This window comes from Adiantum capillus-veneris, chromosome 19, assembly GCF_014529385.1.
Source record: "Adiantum capillus-veneris isolate H3 chromosome 19, ASM1452938v2, whole genome shotgun sequence".
Lineage (NCBI taxonomy): Eukaryota > Viridiplantae > Streptophyta > Polypodiopsida > Polypodiales > Pteridaceae > Adiantum > Adiantum capillus-veneris.
In genome coordinates, this window is record NC_140949.1 from 10,477,163 (window position 1) to 10,496,886 (window position 19,724).

The 19,724-nt window shown below is 43.7% G+C and overlaps 1 protein-coding gene across 1 annotated transcript in view; it reads right to left on the reverse strand.

Annotated features, from left to right (window-relative positions):
• CARA (carbamoyl phosphate synthetase A) overlaps positions 1-17,661 on the reverse strand; it is an 84,023-nt gene extending 66,362 nt beyond the window's left edge. The window contains exons 1-3 of the mRNA XM_086490230.1: positions 17,250-17,661; positions 16,544-16,605; positions 15,929-16,001 (exon numbers count right to left, since the gene is read on the reverse strand). Of these exons, the coding sequence (XP_086346356.1) occupies positions 15,929-16,001; positions 16,544-16,605; positions 17,250-17,274 (160 nt within the window). The 5' untranslated portion in view covers positions 17,275-17,661. The remainder of the gene's footprint in view (positions 1-15,928; positions 16,002-16,543; positions 16,606-17,249) is intronic.
• Positions 17,662-19,724: the final 2,063 nt, after the last annotated feature.

Sequence of the window (19,724 nt, forward strand, 5' to 3'; positions counted from 1 at the left end):
ATCAATGATGAGTTCACCACCTCCCCCTATGCAAAGACAGTTGCAGGGATTTTGTGCAAGGATAAGGCAGAGGATCTTGAGTTTTGGAAGGAGCTCAAGAGTCTAGACGTACAGGTAAAACCGGTGGTTCATTTGCTTCGAGTTTTAGATAGCATGGATCCTTGCATTGGCAAGATTTATGAGCCAATGGACCGCATGATCGAACAGCTTGCACAGCTTGAGCCGAAAGTAGAGGATACGAGGAGATCCATGCACTTTGCCGCTCGAGGTGGAATTCATATGTCTCTCCTTTACACGGGGTAGCGTACATGGTGGATCCACAGTTCCAAGATACAGGGCAAGAGATGTCACAAAAATGGTGACGTGGCATAACCCTAACACACATCTCTCTTGCAATGGCAGAGTCCCTCCCTAAAATGCACACGCTGAAATACTGACGTTGGTGGCTGTATGGCAGCTCCGCAAATTGCGGAACATATGACACGTGGCAGCCCGTACGGAATTCCGTGAATTTTGGCGCTTTTGCGACAGATTTGGCGTTGTTTTTGGGCATTGCTTTTCTACGCAATTGCGAGAGAGAGAGAGAGAGAGAGAGAGAGAGAGAGAGAGAGAGAGAGAGAGAGAGAGAGAGAGAGAGCAAGGTTTTGCTTTATTTAGGGGCTCAATAGAGCTTCAGAGAGAGAAACTCTTTTTGCTATATTTTTAAAAGCTTTTGAGTTTACCAGCTTTTGGGGTCTTTGCTTTTGGCCTCCCTTGTACTCTTTAAATACGTGGACAGTGCCTCATAACTCAGAGCATCTGGACGCAGAGTCTGAGTGTGAGCGTCTCCCCGCACTCTTGTACTTTGAACACTGACTAATACAAAAAGAAATACCAAAAGGGGCGCCAGTCTTTGGGGCCAATATCTCTAGGCACGGAACTCCGCTGGGCCAGTGTCGAATCAATTGTGAATTGTGAACTATTTGAAGTGATTATTTGTGGTGTCGTGGTAGATTCTCGACTTGGAGTGTCCAAGTTTGTTACAGTGGTATCAGAGCAAAGAAGAAGAATTTTTACAAAGCCAACCAATATGACTTTCTGGAAGACAAAAGCAAGAATGTCCGAGAGTTTAAGGAAGGTGGACAGTCAATAAAATTTGACACTTTTTCTGGTTATAGAGATGTGAAACGAACGAGGAGATGGATCTCCCGGCTACACAGACCACCTACAAATACCCGTCGGACGAACCACCCAACCATAGCCACCATCCGGCAGCTCCCTCGTGCTGGGGCCAACGTCCGAGAACATAGGCGTGCACCTGTAAGACCGAGCGTCCCATACAACCCGGCCTCACCTCCTCGAGGTGACCTCGCGCACTCCTAGCCTCACGAGCTAACCACCGGCACTCTGCAGTGGGGGTCAATAACTGTAAATGAGGCCTTGGCCTCCCTTTTGTAATAATGGCCGACCACACTGGCCGTGTTCACACTACGTCTGCCCAAACACTGGACGCCCATTCCGACGGCATCTGAGCTAGATCCCCTCTCTGTGAGCGGGACATAACATACTTCCCCCCTTAAGAACCATTGATGTCCTCATCAATGAAGTGGGGATATTGAGCCTTCAAAGCTCTAACGGGTTCCCAAGTAGCAAACCTTTCAGATTGACCCTTCCATTTAATTAAGTACTCGTCATAAGCCTTTTGGCACGAATGACGGGTACGATAATCTAAAACTGCTTCTGGTTCTCGAGGAATATACTCAGTTTGCATATCTTGCCATACATTTTCCTCGATAGGCACAACAACGTCGGCTTCGCCCAATTTCACTTTAAGGCGGCTAACATGAAACACTGGATGTACACTAACATCCGAAGGAAGAGCCAGTTTGTAGGCAACTTGGCCAATTTTCTTTGTGATCAAGAACGGACCACAATATCTAGATGAAAGCTTATAATGCTTTCCTATTCGCATAGTCTTGGAATCCTTGGGTATCTTCAGATAGACCCATTGTCCCACATCTAGAGTCCTTGGAGACCTCTTTTGATTAGCATAAGTAGTGACTCGATCACGAGCCATCCTTATACTATCCTTAGCCAATTCGAGCATTTCTTGCATGTCATAAAGGAAATCACGAGCTTGGCGTTCCTTGACTTTCTCTAAGCCAATAGCAATTGGGGATTTAGGCTCGAATACATACATCAGCATGAACGGGCTAAATCAAGTAGCAGAATGCTTGCTACTATTATAGGCAAACTCTAACTGTGGAAGATACCTTTCCCAATCAGATTGCTTGTGAGAGACATAGGCTCTCAACATGTCCTCTAACATCTGATTCATCCTCTCAGTTTGTCTGTCGGACTCAGGATGGTCAGAAGATGACATACTCAACTTCGTCTGAAGATGAGCGAACACATCTCGCCAAAATCGGCCAGTGAACTTAGTATCTCAATCACTGACGATATCTTTTGGGAGACCATACAACTTATAAAGCTGATCGACAAATAAAACCGCCAACTCATGGCTTTTTACTGTCGACTTCGTTGGTATAAACTTCGCCATTTTTGTGAGTCTATCGACCACAACCCAAATAGCGTCATTGCCCCGACTAGTATTTGGCAAACCAACGATGAAGTCCATGGAAATACTTTGCAACTTGGCATCTAGGATTTCCAATGGGTGTAGCAGGCCAGCTTTCCTAAGGCGCTCTGCCTTATTGACCTAACACTGAGCGCATCTCTTCACATAGCTCTTTATGTAAGAGCACATTCTTGGCCAATAGAAATATCGCTTGACCAAAGCCAAAGTTCTCTGAATGCCTGGGTGCCCAGCGCTAGGAACATCGTGGCATTCGCACAAAATCCTTTGTCGAACCGGCACGCAGACTTTACCATTTCTGAACAATAGTCCACCTCTAATGGAATATTGCCGCTGTCTCGTCTCTCCAGCACGACTCACTTGGGTCTCCGGACCACCCAAGCCTGTATGCGAGTCGTGCCCCGCTTCGACCTCGTTTCATATTTTGCCAAAATGGCCATCGAAACGACATAGCCCTCGGAGAGAGAGATAGAAACCCGTCGAGATTTCAACCATAGACAAGGCATTGACCTCAAGAATCCTACTGAGCACATCGGCAACTCGATTGCTGGATCCTTTTCTATAACGAATCTCAAAGTCAAACTCTTGCATAAGCTCAACCCATCTAGCCTTCCGGCCTCTGAGATCACCCTGATCACAAATATAGCGCAAGGAATGATGATCTGTCCATGCAACAAACGTAGAGCCATACAAGTAGTGCCACCACTTCCTCAAGGCGTGGACTACAGCGTAAAGCTCCTTTTCATACGTTGGATAACGCATCTCAGCGTCAAAAAGCTTCTTACTTTCAAACGCAACAGGACATCCATCCTGATATAATGCCGCACCAATAGCATAATCACTAGCATCCGTTTCAACCACAAACGGTTTGCTAGAATCCACAATGTGTAATATTGGCACAATAGTCACCAAGTGACTTAGTGTCCGAAAGCTCTCGTCGAGACGCTCATTCCAGACAACAGGGGGATTACCTTTACAGCCCTTTCACCCCTTCTTTTAAAAGTTGTGTAAGCCGAGCAGCAACTTTAGAGTAATCCTTGATAAACTTGCGAAAGAATCCAATAAAGCCTAAAAAAGACTTTACTTGGCGTACATTCTTCAAAATGGGCCAATTTCGCACTTTATCCAACGTTTCAGGATCGACGCGAATCCCATCGCGAGTAATGATGTGACCCAAGTACAGAAGCTCTTTCTTAAAGAATTCACACTTAGAAGCCTTAGCGTAAAGCTTCTCAGTTCTCAATACTTCGAGAACAATGCGTATATGCACTAGGTGCTCAGACAAACTTCGATTGTAGATCGAGATATCATCGAGAAATACAACAACGAAGTTGCCTAAAAATGGTCTCAGCAGATCATTTATCATCTGTTGGAACGTGGCTGGAGCATTGGTCAAACCAAAAGGCAAGACCAAAACTTCGTATTGACCAAAACACGTATGGAAGTATGGAAGCCTATCTTAGGAATATCTTCCAGTTTGATCCGTATCTGATGATAGCCTGATCGTAGGTCTATCTTCGTAAAATACAACGCTCCATGTAGCCGATCTATCAGATCGTCCATGCGCAAGAGCGGATACTTGTTCTTGACAGTGAGCTTATTCAACCCCTTGTAATCCACGCAAAAGCGCATAGTGTTATCCTTCTTTCGAGAAAGTAACACTGGCGCTCCCCACGAGGATTTGCTAGGCCGAACAAAACCCCTGTCGAGATAATCCTTCAGCTGTCGTTGAATCTCGTCCTCCTCGGTTTTACTAAACCAATAGGGTTGCTTTGAGAAGGGATGACTACCAACCACCAACTCAATGCCATGATCTACTCCTCTCGAAGGCGGCAAGCCAGGAGGTAGATCATCAGGAAAAACATCCTTGAAATCAGTCATGATTTCTCGGATACGGTTGGATTCGTCGGAATCCCCAAGTTCAACAGAAGAAGATGAAACAATTTTACGAAATTCAGTGACAGAAGTACCAAGCACTAATGAATCAAACCAAGCAGATGGTACACATTGATACCATGAAACGAACGAGGTGATGGATCTCCCGGCTACACAGACCACCTACAAATACGCGTTGGACGAACCACCTTACCATAGCCACCATCTAGCAGCTCCCCCGTGCTGGGACCAGCGTCCGAGGACGTAGGCGTGCACCTGTAAGACCGAGCGTCCCATACCACCCGGCCTCACCTCCTGGAGGTGACCTCGCGCACTCCTAGCCTCGCGGGCTAACCACTGGCACTCTGCCAGTTGGGGTCGATAACTGTAAATGAGACCTTGGCCTCCCTTTTATAATAATGGCCGGCCACAATGGCCGTGTTCACACTACGTCCGCCCGGACACTGGACGCCCATTCCGACGACATCTGGGCTAGATCCCCTCTCCTGTGAGCGGGACATAACAAGATGCTTCGAAGGCTTTGTCTTTTATACAACAATTTGACATCACTTTCTCTGGAGGACGTTACTCAAAGCACTCCGGAGAGCTGCCTCTTACTTTAAGAGGAATGCTCGAACTTGGTCCACGCTTCTATTAAACAAGACAGCGCCAGTTAAATGGCTAAAATTCAAAAGGCTTTTTATTTCTTCTTGGCTGACTCGAGAGTATGAACACATACGAACTGCTTGGAACCATCTACAGATGACCAAGAAGGATACAGTGGACGCTTATTGCGAGAGATTCTGGAGCTCTTTTCTACCCGCCTCTTCATTTAAGAAGATCTCGTTCAAGGAACAGATTGAGCGATTTACCTTGGGTCTACCTACAGAGATCCGAGATCACTACTTGGAACAAAAGTCAGCTTCCATTCAGGAGTTGATGAGTCGTGCAAAATGGGGTTTTGCCATTCACTCTGGCAGTCTGACCTACCCCACAGATGAGATCATGACGCACAGAGCTGAACAGACTTCGAAAAATGAAAGTAGAAAGAGAAAGAGCAACCCAGAACAGAAAGACAAGGATGCACGACCCAAGCTTACTCCTCAAGAGCGGGCTCGCTACATAAAGGAGGGAAAGTGCTTTGGATGCGGGGAAACTTGACATATCTCCGCGAAGTATCCTAAAAAGGCACAGAAAGAATTAAACGACAAGGACGACGAAAGGCCTGAGAGTTTGAGAGCAACTGAGGACCGTGGAAGAAAAGGCAAGACAAAAACAAGACTGGTTCCAGATTGCGTGGGTACCGATCCCAACACGACGGACGAGAGTACAGAACTTTGTCGAGCTTGGGACAAAGTGAAAGACCAAGAAGCCCTGATCTTCTTTGATGGAGGAGCCAAGGCAAACTTCATTTCAACGGAATTGGCGGCGTGGCTCGAGATCACTCCCGATCGGATGGGACCACTTGCGGAGGACATCTAGCAGGGACGTAGCCATTACACCTGTCATTGGCAAACTTTGGTTGCATTGTCAGGGGTATTTGGGGCATGAGGACTTTTACATAATGCCTTTGGAAGGTTGTGATGTTCTCTTAGGAATTTCCTAGTACCACGCCGTGGTCGACTATTGGGCGAGGAAAGCGACATTGACCACAGAGAAGGGCAGAACCATTGTACTCGATATAAAACTTAAGGGCGAGTCGGTCCCTATTGTATCGACTTCGGCCATTTCTAAATTAATGAAATCCAGTCTATTTCTTTACTCCATCTTTTTGAAAGAGTTGAGTGATGAGGATAGGACAAATATGTCTAAACTTGATAAAGAATGCCAAGATTTTCTCCACGCCCATACCGATTGCTTCTCAGAGGGCCTACCAGGCGAGTTACCACCTGCTCGTCCTGAAGATCATACCATTGATTTGATACCTGGAAGCACACCACCAAACCGGCCACCTTACCATGTGAGCCGAGCCCAAACCGAAGAAACTATGAACCAAGTGAAAGACCTCTTGGAAAAGGGTCTTGTCCAGCCCAGTACTTCACCATACTGCTCTCCAGTGTTGTTGGTATTGAAGAAAGACCGGTCTTGGAGAATGTGCATCGATTATAGAGCTCTCAACAAAATCACCATCAAGAACAAATTTCCGATTCCTAGGATCGATGATATACTCGACAGATTACAAGGATCCTCGTGTTTTAGCAGAATTGATTTAAAGAGTGGATATCATCAGATCCGAATCGCGCCGAGAGACGTCTACAAGACAGGCTTTCGAACGCCTTTTGGGTTATTTGAGTTTTTGGTGATACCTTTTGGCTTAACCAATGCTCCTGCGACATTTAACCGGATGATGGACAGGATTTTTAGAGAGTGTAGACTATTCTTTGGCACTTTCTTTGACGATATCATTGTTTTCTCCAAGGATGAGACAGAACATAGAGAACGTATGCTTCAAGTCTTTCAAGCATTACGAGATCACAAGTTAGTGATTAATGCGAAGAAAAGTGAATTTTTCCTACCAGAGATACACTTTCTGGGACACATTGTGTCAACAGCAAGAGTGCAGATGGATCCCGCCAAGATAGAGACTATCCGTGATTGGCCCGATTTGAAGAATGTCCATGAAGTTAGAAGCTTCTTGGGATTGTGTTCGTACTACAGGCGATTCATTCGAAAGTTTACAAAGGTTGCTTCCCCTTTGCATATCTTGACACAGAAAGGAGTCCCTTTCTCGTGGGGACCCACAGAGGTGACTGCCTTTCAGACTTTGAAATTGACTACGGGACCAGTTTTGACTTTGTCGGATGTCACAAAGTGATGATGTGGCTACCGACAACAGAACCCTAATTTCTGCCAAAACCCTAATTTTTGGAAACCCTAACTCTAAAACTTACAAACCGTAAAATATGCCAAAAACCCTAACCCTAACCCTAAAACCTGCATACCCTAAAACCTGCCAAAAACCCTAATTCTGCCCTAACCCTAATACTAATCCTGCCCTAACCCTAACCTGCAGATTGCGCTGGCAGTTTTTGGTTGGCTTTTGGCTTTTGCTTTTACTCAACGCAAGAGATGAGAGAGAGAGAGAGAGAGAGAGAGAGAGAGAGAGAAGCTTTTGCTTTTATTTTATAAAAGCATAGAAGAATGAGAGAAAAAAAAAAACTTTTGCTTTATTTTAAAAGTTTTTGATTGGACAGCTTTTTGGGAACTTGCTTTATTTTATAAGCAAGAGAGAGAAAGAGCCTTTGCTTTATTTATGGGCTTTTGATTTTCAGCTTTTGGGGCTCTGCTTTTGGCATCCCTTGTACTCTTTAAATAAGTGGGTAGACCACTCACAACTCAGAGCATATGGACGCAGAGTCTAAGTGTGAGCACCTGCCAGCACTCTTGTACTTTGAACTCATTAATACAAAAAGAAATCCCGAAAGGGGCGCCAGTCTTTGGGGCCAATATCTCTAAGCACGGAACTCCGTCGGGCCAGTGTAAATCTATTGTGAACTATGAACTGTTTTGAAGTGGTTATTTGGTGCTGTCGCGGTCGATTCTTGACTTGGAGTGTCCAAGTCTGTTACAGTGGTATCAGAGCACGGCCGATTTCTCTTCTACGGGAAATCCGATCCCAAATTTTTTTTCCGCAGCACCTATGGCTTCACGCAAGGATCAATCGACTCCCTCTGCATCCGAAGATGCGGGCTGGGATCACAACGAAGATCCAGGTAGAGAGTATGGCCCGCCTCGGCCTACTCAAGCGGAGAGACAAGAGATGGAGCGTCCTCAATTGATCGGCGATGCAACAAAGATGATACTCAATTTTGCGAAGGACCCAAAATTTGCAAAATATATGAGCGAGACTTCTTTTCAAGAAGTGCATGAGCAATGGCAGAAAATCACTAGACCACCCCCGAAACCCGCTCTCAAGAAACCTTCTGAACACAAGAAATATTCAGAGAAGGAATTAGAAGAGGTGGTTGATGCACGGATTGCTCAGCTTTTTGATGCGCAAAAGAAAGCTGAAAATCACGGCAAAAAGCAAAAGAAAAGCATTGACTTCCCAAGTTATTTGGGTCGTCAGTCGACATTTGACAAGGCAAAGAAACAGAAGAAGCGTGTTCGATTTGAAGGAGTACCCAGTTCTTCTTCTTCTTCTTCTTCTGACAGTTCTTCTAGCTCTTCAGATTCGAGCGAATGCATAAATTGCATCAATTTGCACTTTCCTCAATGTAGATGCATCAAAAATACACTTGCAAAAACCTGCGTAAATCTGAAATTTGCTGAAAATACCTGTTTTTCAGCAATTTCTTTATTTTCGGGTAGCGGGGACCTAGTAAAGATGTTCCCTCACCTTAATACATGATTTGCAAAACCTATATTTTCCTGTCATAACCTGTAATTTGCTGATTTTGACCTAATTTCAGCCTGTTTTAGGTCAATTTGACTAACCGGGAGCCCTCTAGTGTCCGAGGACGAGTCCTTTGGCGATAAAATTGCAAAACCTCGCATGAAAGTTGACCTACTTGGCTGAAAATCAGCGTTTGCAGGTTTGGAAGCAAACCCTAAATTTGCTCTGATACCGGTTGATGAGTGCGCAACAATGTGTGCAAGTGATAGAGCACGAGGAGATGTGCAAGACTTGAGCCTTGGAGAGGAGGCGTTGGTGTGCAGAGATGGGGGCGTGAAAGGTCGAAGTAGGAGAGAGAGAGAGAGAGAGAGAGAGAGAGAGTGCACGATTCTTGTAAGGGGAATAAGTTGAGAGTGAATTAGGCTCTCATTCCCTTTATTAAAGTATAGGACCATTTTTAAGTTAGTGACCAAGTTCGATGTGAACTTGGCCAAAAGTTAGTAACCTTTAAAAACTATACACAAAAGGGGTCATTTGGGCTGGCCAATTGGCCCTTTAACCCAACACTCTCATGAAAAGATGAAATGTTTGCACTCAAGGAATTCACACTCCATGTCTCTTCCTTGGCATGACACAGTTTCAGAAAGAGCACAAGAAGGATTGAGCATCAAGAATAGGCATTTCCATTGTGATTTGCCACAGTTGATTGATTTAGATCAAAAGTCAAGATTCGACCCCATTGTTTGCGTGTGTTTGATGAACGGTTTGGCACTCCATCTATTTGTTCATCTACATTGCATGTACAATCTTTTGAGAAGACGAGAGTTTTCCCAATCACTTTACATGGAATAGGTATGTTCATGTTTTTGTGTTGGAAGTGGTTTCAGGAATTTTTGCCATGTGTTCCTGCTGCCTCTTCTGCCAAAAAGTGCTAGCACTAGGTTTCTATTTATACAAACTTAGCAAAATTGCCGAACGTAAAGTGAAAATCAACAGTAGCACCAACGTTTTCAGTTTTCAATTTTCAGCAGTCAGTACCCGCAGAACAAGTCCCGAACCTCGCAGATCTCACCTTCCCGCAGCAGATCCTCGCCGCACGGTCAGATCCAACGAAGTTTGCAGATTCAGCCCGAAAAACGCAGATTTCAGCATTTGTGTTTTCAGCGCGTCATTGTCCTCATCATCGTCGTTGACATCGTCATCAGCATAGAGTCAGAATCCAGCAGATAAAGATTTGCAGATTTCAGCCTTAGCATTTTCACATTTCAGCCAGTCTCGTCGTCGTCCTCATCGTCGGCAAGTCCAAGCATTGTAGAGATTTGTGCAATCATAAGTAGACCGCTCTCGCCATAGAGAGTGGGGCCCTTGGAGGAGGGTTTGACAACATCCCTGGTGTCGTATTCTCTTCTCTCTCTATCTCTCAGTCTCATGCACCTTCATTCACAGTGTTCATCACTTTGTTTGTGTCCATTGCACTCTCTCACTAAAGGAACGGAAGGCTCTCCCTTCCCTAAGTAAAAAGGAACCTTGAGCACAGTTTGGAGCACTCATCTTGAGCAGAGTTCCACATTCACATTCCGCTGCACCTTACAGCGCCATTTGAGATCATTGAAGGTGTTGTGAAGGTTCCACCCTTCCTAAGCACGAAAGATAAGATTTTTGAAGCTGAGAGTACACGTGCGACTTAGACACTGCTTTTGCCAAGGTCCGCGAGGCTTTGCAGAAATCTCAGGAAAGACAGAAAAAGGCAGCGGATCGCCGTCATCGCGATTTGAAATTGAAGGAGGATGATTGGGTGCTCTTACGTTTTGAGAAGGCTCGCCTGAGAAAGAAGGGAAGGAGAGGTTTTTTCCAAAGCTTAGTATGCGATACTACGGACCTTTCCAGATCTCCGAAAAGATCAATGATGTCTCCTTCCGACTAAAACTGCCCGACACTTGGAGGATTCACAATGCATTTCATGTGAGTCTCTTGAAACCTTTTAAAGGTGATGTGCCCAAAGATGGGGAGCCCGATGAGCAACCGGAAGCGGAAGAAAACGAGGAGATCCTTGTTCCTGAACAGATATTGGCACCTAAGGACAGAAAGAATAAGGGTAAAGTCAAAAAGGCAATTCTTGGTTAAATTCAAGAACTATCCTGCATTGGATGCGAAGTGGATGGAGGAGGAGGACCTAGCAGATACTCCTCAGATAGTGAACTTTTACCTTGAAGCTTTTGGTTTAGCATAATCTATTCCAAATAGAACCCCGAATTCAGCTTGGCCGAAGATCTGGTGCAGTGGGTTTGCACAAGAGGGGAGTTACTCCGCTTCTTTGTCAACAGATGCCTTGATTTTTAGAATACTAGAGTCGTTGATGTCTCTTTGAGCTTCAGGGATACTGAGAGCCGACAATATTTTGCTGTATGACTTTATGAAATGGAATTCTTGAATATGAAAATAATTTGTTCTTGACTTGTTTTTAAGTGCAGGAACTGATAGACGAAATGACTGCAGCATTTTGGTATGAATGATCTCGAATAGACATGGTTGAATAGGGGTTAGTCAATCGGGCATCTATGAGGTCCTGAGTGGATCTAGATGCGATTGCTAACTGCATTGCCGATAAATCGCGGTCTAAGATCCGAATGAATCTTGAATGTCATTTGTCATGTGATCTCCTGTGATGTCGTGTGATGTGACTGTTGATTGGTACATGTGTTAGATGTGTGTTCCTAGTGCATCGGTACTAACAGTCAGTGTCTGGTAAGGCAGTTTATGGCTTTTGTCTGTTTTGCAAGCGTAATCGAGGGCGATTACAATGCTTTCAAGAGGGGGGTATGTCACAAAAATGGTGACGTTGCATAACCCTAACACACATCTCTCTTGCAGTGGCAGAGCCCCTCCTAGAAATACACTCTAAAATGCTGACGCTACTAGTTGTACGGCAGCTCCGCAAATTGTGGAACATATGGCACGTGGCAACCCGTATAGAATTCCGTGAATTCTGATGCTTTTTGCGGCAGATTTGGCGTTGTTTTTGGACATTTCTTTTCTACGCAATTGCAAGAGAGAGAGAGCCAGCTTTTGCTTTATTTAGGGGCTCAATAGAGCTTCAGAGAGAGAAACTCTTTTTGCTTTATTTTTAAAAGCTTTTGAGTTTACCAACTTTTGGGGCTTTGCTTTTGGCATCCCTTGTACTCTTTAAATACGTGGGCAGGGCCTCATAACTCATAGCATCTGGACGCAAAGTCTGAGTGTGAGCGCCTGCCCGCACTCTTATACTTTGAACACAGATTAATACAAAAAGAAATACCGAAAGGGACGCCAGTCTTTGGGGCCAATATCTCTAGGCACGGAACGCTCTCAGGCCAATGTCAAATCAATTGTGAACTGTTTGAAGTGATTATTTGTGGCGTCACAAACGAGAGCGTATAACAATATAAAATATACTCGAATAAATAGAATCACTTAATACTGAAGCCAAAAGACATAGAGAGAAATAAATAGAGAGAGAGAGAGAGTGAGAAGATCGACACAGTACTGGGGACCAAAAGATGGGCTGGTCCCCCCCCCCCCGTAATAGTACCTTTATTACTGAGGAGAAGTCTATACAAGCACTTGAACCGAAATATTACCACATTCGTTCTACAATAAGACTTAATGGTTCCCAGAAGCCTCAACTTCCTATTCCTAGGGCAAAACCCTATTCCAAGGAACTTCTGTTCCTTATTCCAAATCCTCGAGAACCAAGGTTCTCGCCTCTAGATCTCACCTTCCAGACTCAAGACATGGCATCCCTGCTACTCTTTCCTGACTCTATTTCCAGAGTCCTCTTCTCGCAGAACAACTCTGCTTTCCCCGATGCGAAGTCCTTACTTGGGAATCTCAACTTCCTGATCACAACTCGAGAGACTACCTCTCTCCGATCCGTGGATCTACTTCCCAAACTCGGGTACGAAACCCTTGGGCTGATCTGGCTCTAATTCCTCAGAGCGCTTTCTCTGCTCCTACTCCTTCACTAAGAGGAAGTACACCTGCAAACAAATACTTAGAGATCATAACATGAAAATCGTTACCTTTAAAGTTGACACTCGAAACGCAACTCGGTTCTCGAAAAGCAATTTCCCGAAAGAGATTTCTTCATAGAAAATCCTCTCTTCCAATCCTACACACAAAAGAGGTGTGTTCTCGGGTTCCTTCTTGTAAATCAGCCCCGTCTACGACGTTTATAGGCTGAACAGAGAAAAACAGCAGCTTGTCGCGATGGAAACACACTCCATAGGCACTTCTTCGTGAGGAAACTTGCGCACTGGGTCATGGCGACATCAGGTACACTTGGGGCAGCCATGGGCATCAACGGCAACGTCTTCTTTGGAGACAAAATCTGCAGCAACATCTTCTTCTTGCAAAACAACTGATCTTCCCTCTGGAAGAGGGTGTGTGATGCTTTTATAGCTCCTTGGCCACGACAAAGATAGCAGAGCATTGGTTGCTCGCGTAGATATCACGGCCGTTTTTTTTTTTTCTTTTCTTTTTTTTCTTTTTTTTTTTTTGCGCTGTTCTACTTGAAAAAGAGAGAGAAAAATCGTTGGTTGGCTTATACTGCTTTATTTAATCATAGGCTGCCCACTTAATAAGTGGGTGGCCGGTCACCTTTAAAAATGGTCTGAATCTATCCAAAAACTCAATAAAACCTTATAAGTTAAAAACAATGCTTTCACAGCACTTCCTAGGCGTCCCAGGATGCAATCACATGCACAGTTGCAATGCAGAGATAGACTTCCTTGCGGGAAAGTATCTGCTTTCCCGAAAAGCAATTCCGCTTCCTTAGACACCATTTGTTTTTCCTCAAAGTTTCCTCTAAACCCATCTTCATTCAAGTGCTTGCTTTTCCTTGTGCACAATTCCAACACAATTCGGAATTTCCTCCTGATTATGGATATTCCCTTTCCAATGCACCCGTCACCCACCTTGTGACGCATCAAGAATACCCATCATCTAGTCCTTTCCTACCGAACTTACGGTACAATCTCCTTTGCGATGCTCTATGTCACCCATCCTATGACGCATCAAAGATGTCCGTTCCCGGATGGTCGGATACTTCTTCCCGATGCTCCCTGTCACCCATCCGATGTGACGCATCAGAAGTACCCGTTCATGGTGGCCTTACAGATAGTTCTCAGTGCTCCCGTCATTACTTTGAACGACGCGCTAGGAATACTCTGTACTCGGATGTCTCCAGTGAGAAAAACCCTCTCACTTAAAATTCCAATAATTCATTTAGAATTATTTTTCTTGATGTTCCAAGCAAGAAAACCCTCTCTTATAAATCCAATAATTCATTTAAAATTATTTTCATGTCAGATAAAGCCAATTTAGCAACATGTGGTGTCATGGTAGATTCCCGACTTTGAGTGTCCAAGTCTGTTAGAGACAGATAGAGAAGCCATGAACCAATTTACAGAGATCTTAAACAAGATGGTTCTAGACAGAGATGGGCGACACATTGTCAGAGATCAGTTGAGACAATACAGAGAGATGCGGGGGTCATTTAGCAGTCCATATGCTCAGATTGATCGCACGAAGATAGGTTCAGTGCTATGGTGGGAGGACTATGGCTATGATGGCCTTGAGCTTCAGAGATTGGCGATCCGTATTCTCAACCAGTCAGTTAGTACCTCATGCTTGGAGCAATTGTGGAGTACGTTTAACCACATTGCTTCCATGAAGAGGAATCGGCTTGGAGTGGAGAAAGCTAATGATCTTGTCTTTGTCAGCGCAAATTTGAAAATGCTTTGCAAGAGTACAGACAAACAGACAGATCCTTTTACACAGTGGGAGATGGAGCAAGAGGCTCCTCAGGCAGGTGGAGATGCACATCCACCTACACCAGGTACTTCATTTGTGGCTGAGATCGAGCCGGGCCTAGAGCTCGATGATGAGGAATGGGAGGATGTGTATGATTTATAGCCGACTACTACAAATTGGGAGGCCTCTCAAGCTAGTGGCTCTTGAGTCTTGAGTCTTGAGATCGAGCCGGGCCTAGAGCTCGATGATGAGGAATGGGAGAATGTGCATGATTTACAGCCGGCTACTACGAATTGGGAGGCCTCTCAAGCTAGTGGCTCTTGAGTCTTGAGTCTTGAGGCTCAAGAGTTGCGACTTTAGGACTTCCATTATCCTTACCTTTTTGTATGGTTGCTTGAGCTTTGCCCTCTTTGACATTTGTAGCTACTAGCATCTTTATGGTATTTGTCACCTTCAGTCTTTTGGTATTGTGGTCACTGGTTTGGCCCCCTTGTAGTCTCGACTCTCATTATGGTATATGTCACCTTTTGTTTTCTTGTAGCGCCTTGGCGGGCCTAGCTAACCAGAATTAAGCGAAAAGTGTTATCTCTGACTTCTACTCTTGCAATTATTTGAGAGCTCTAATCTATAATTACATATGTTATTGACAATTGTGTATAAGTATTGTGTTTGTTCAATGTTGTGTATGTATTGTGTACTCTAGGCGCCGCACATCCCAATCAAGTCATAATAAGGTTGAATGGTCTTCAAATCGTGTTTTTTGTGGGTATTAGAGTCAAAGGACTCTAGTACTGCTTGTATTCAAACACACAACGCTAAAAATAACATTATTTGGGTGTTTTTTTAGCCTCCCGTTCCGCACCGTTCCCGTTCTGGACCCCTTCCCGTTCCCCCGTTCCGCAGGGAGGCCCGTCGCCGTTCCCGTTCCGCTTTCGGGTAACTCTAAGATTCCATAAGAATCTTTGCTAATTTGGATCATCCAATTGCATGGTTCCCCGCTTCAAGTTAAGCCCCTCAATCATCTAACCTAATCTAACCCAAAAACACCATCATCCTTGAGAAGCTCTAGGTTGTTTGGATGGAGCTCACAACCCTAACTCACCCTAAACTCTCAAGCTCACAACTTAAACACCCAATAAAACCTTCAACTATAGAAACATCAACTTAAAAAGCTTTCATTTTCTCATCAAAGAGAAGATTGCTGATTTCTAATGCTCAAAATTGCCTTGCTTTAGCAAAAACCCCTCAATTATTGGTCTCAATGACCAGTTTCAACTAAACACTTCACCATCTCTTGAAACCTTCAGTTTATTAGTAGAATTGTAAAGCATGAAACCCAACTGAAATCATACCTCCTCCTGTGTCAAGTAGCATTTTGACCAAAGCACGTGGACCAAGAGTGGTACCAATGGTATCAGCAACAGCCTGCCAATTCAGAGAGATAAGTCTATGTTTCTTTTATGGATGCCTCATATTCAAATAAATGGTTCAGTAAACAGCTACGGAAAAAGTACTCCAAAAATAAATCATTTCGGAAAAAAAAAAAAGTTATGCTGCTCAATAAGACTTAAAAATTACAGCAGCAGATTGAAATGATAAGCTACAAAATATGCAAGATAAAGTGGAAGCCGCCAGTCATGAGAACAAGGTGTCTTGTCATTGGTTTTATCATGCTGTCAAGGAAATGAAAATTGCCTTCTTTCATTTAAGGAACACACTGGTCACAAATTTGCTCATGTGAGTGAGCTATTGAGCACAAAACATAATGCTCTTAGCATAACACTCTTAGACTCAGAACAAGTTTGACGCTCCACCGCAAGCAAGACTAAGCAAGTGTGATGTTAAAGAATTGAAGCAAAAATAACCTATTCTGGATCCACTTCCTAAAACTCTGTCAACTGGGACCTCATTTGGTACAACGATCATAACATCTATGTTTTGTGAATTCCTTGAACATGAAGGCATACCCTCGAGGCTTGTATGTTCGCATGATGCACATTCTTTCCAAACTCCCTTTTGACAGCATCATCTGAAAGACAAATAGCAGTTAAGATCTATTGACATGCAAATGCACATTTAAAATCTATTGTATCGTCTTGAATCGTATATTGAATCGTGTTCTGAAAAAGAGAACTCATTAGGATCCACGGTTGCGTGATATATGATCACTGCTCGAATTCCCAAATACACCTTAAAACCAGCAACTTTATACTGAACAAGTACACTGCTCAGTTTTGGGCATCTAATGTCATTCTACTAAGCTTGTACAATGGCCATGATGATACAAAAAAAGGATTATAGATAATTTCCACTTTAATATGGCAAGGGAAGAGCCTGACATGTGCTCAAAGTAGGCAAAGAAAATACTAGTGAGGGAAATGAGGCTACTTTAGTAAAAAGCATGTTAGAATGTGGCACTACAATATTAGAATGTGGCACTACATCACAGATTGCCATGTATCTAACCTGTGAATCATTTCCAATGCGATGACGTGCATACTCTGTGACTACACGGTTTTCCTTGACAGAGAACCATGCGGCAATACCCAAAATGTGTGTACGTGAGCAGACCCGTCCCCACTCACATGCAAGCATGTGTTACATAACCCAAAGGACAAAAACACGGGCGTTTGTGTGTGCGCTCGGGCGTGCGTGCTTAAGTATTTGACTTACTGAGAGCAAGAACTGGAGCTTGCATGGCTTCTCGAAGTGTGTATGCAGAAGTTCCAGGCCCGCAGATCAAAGAAACGTGCAGCTCTCTTCTCCTGGGTTGCAGCGCACGAGCTTAGTTTCTTCCCACTCTTCTTCCCGCTCCAATATGGACCAGACGAACAACAGAAAACAGAGATTTCACACACTGAGGACGCTGCCTGTTGCAAACGGCTGGTCTATATTAAGGGCGTAATTTTTTTAGAGTTGACGACGTGCCTGTGCGTGAGCTACGCAACTGACTCTCTCTCTCTCTCTCTCTCTCTCTCTCTCTGCCTGCGGCAAAAAACTATCTCGAAAGCACTCCTCAGCTAGAGTGGTAGAGACTACCTTGTCCAACTTGTGCTCATGCCTGTGAGAATAAGGTTAACTTTACCTTCATCAGCTTGCACTGTTGTATGCTTGTATTGATACTTTAGGGATTGAATATACGTGTCAATGAGAGAGATGTATAAATAGTTTATGGACGTGTAGAGGTCATGGGTGAAGTTCTTTCAATTCCTTGATTGTTCATTCTAGGCACCGACATTGGTGGAGCTGAAGAAGTTGAGTCTCTCCAAGAGGAGGGCATTCTTTGAAAAGTGTTAAGGCTCTTGAGAAACATTCAAGACAAGAGTCTGAACTTTGTGAGCTTCAAGTTTGTTGGCACTCCCAAAGGCAGTTACTATAGCAACAATTTGATCAAAAGTGTGGCCTCAATTTTTGTTGACTTGCATGGCACTTATTCTTTTGAGAAAGAGGGCAAATTCGATGCCTGCACTTTCTATTTGCTATATGGGTTTCCTGTTGCTTGGCTCATTGAGAGAGAGAGAGAGAGAGAGAGAGAGAGCGCAAGCTAGCAAGGCATGTCTGCTTTAAAAGTTGCAGGTATGTGAAGCAACTAACTGTTTCTTCACGAACATTACGATACTAAAGTGAAAGAAATATACCCCGTAATCTATGTACCTTATATATCTACCCATACCTTCTCCCAATCTGTGTACTTTAATCTTGCCTTGGCAGAAAATGAGTGGAGCCAAATCATAATCTTGCACAAAGTATGTAATTTGTTGTAGATAGCTCGTTGATCATCTAATTATGCATTGAAATCCTCAAAAGCTTCAAACAAACAACGAAGAATGCCAGCTTGAGATCTGTAGTGCAAGGGGTACATTTGTAAGCATTGGAAGTTGTCGTCGCAATAGTAAGCAGTACCTTAGTTTTGGGCACGTAAGCAAGGGAGGAAGGTAAGCCTCAATATAATGCCTCAGAAAATATCTTTTTCTCAACACAAACCCACTCCACCCACACATAGTGGTTTGAGTATGAAGTTCCGGGAGATTGGCAACTATGGCAATAATCCGTAGACAATGTTCACCGTTTTAGCTTTAGGAATGAGAGAAAAAAAAATGCCGGAGTTTTGCCACCAATGTTGGAAACTCCTCTGCCTTACCTTCCTATAGGGAATGGAGATTAAAAGGCTCAAAGATTTCTTATTGCTTGATGTAGAGGCCTCTGATGAGAATGACGGGTCCTTGATGAGATCTTCCACCTCAGGCCAAAATGTGGCTTTCCTGGTGAGTTGCATTGTTTAGCATGTTGAAGACAAGTTAGGAAAGAAGGCAGCTACCGTCCATAGTACTGACTCAAATAATAGCAAAATGAAAAATGTCCTCACCTTCTCTAATTTTAGACGTGAGTCTATAAGTTTTTTCATTGTCATGCTTCAAAAAATCTCTAGCTCAAACTCTTCTGGAAGGTAAGAGTAACCTCGCTTATCATAGACACAGTACTCATCATCCCCATAGTGAGCAAAGGTTGGATTAGGCAAGACATTCTTTACGCTTGTGATCCTAAGAGGTTCTACACTTCATATGACATTTGATGTTGACGCACATTCGTTGTAGTGTGCCATTGCAACACGCTTCATTAGCATTCATAGCTTAGATGATTTTGAGCTCAACCGCAATTGTCAAAGAACAGCAAGAGATAACTTACAAATGTACGTGCATAGATACTTTGTATGTATCCTCAACTATTTTTTATTTTCCAAGTCCATGTTATCGTTTCTTTTGAGAGACGGCATGACATGTCACGTGTAATGGAAATAGCCTATGAACTTTGAGAATAGCGGAATTAAGAGAATTAGAGTGAGCATTTTCATGAAACTACTTTGAGAACATAGAGGGTGAACTTGATTAGCGGTAGCAACATAACCATGATACTTAATTAACTTGGCATGAACAATACTTTTTCGAGAGAGTTAGAGAACTTGACAACAGTTGAGGACCGGATTTATGTGGAGCCGGTCCCTCCTCCAATAAGCTTTTGTATTATAGATTCTCCCATCAAGAGAGACTTAATACAATACAATCTTAGTGTTCCTTGTGACCTAGGTGATGCAATGAAGATGGAAAGATTCATGCATTACGAGCATAACATAATCTTTGTAAAATCATT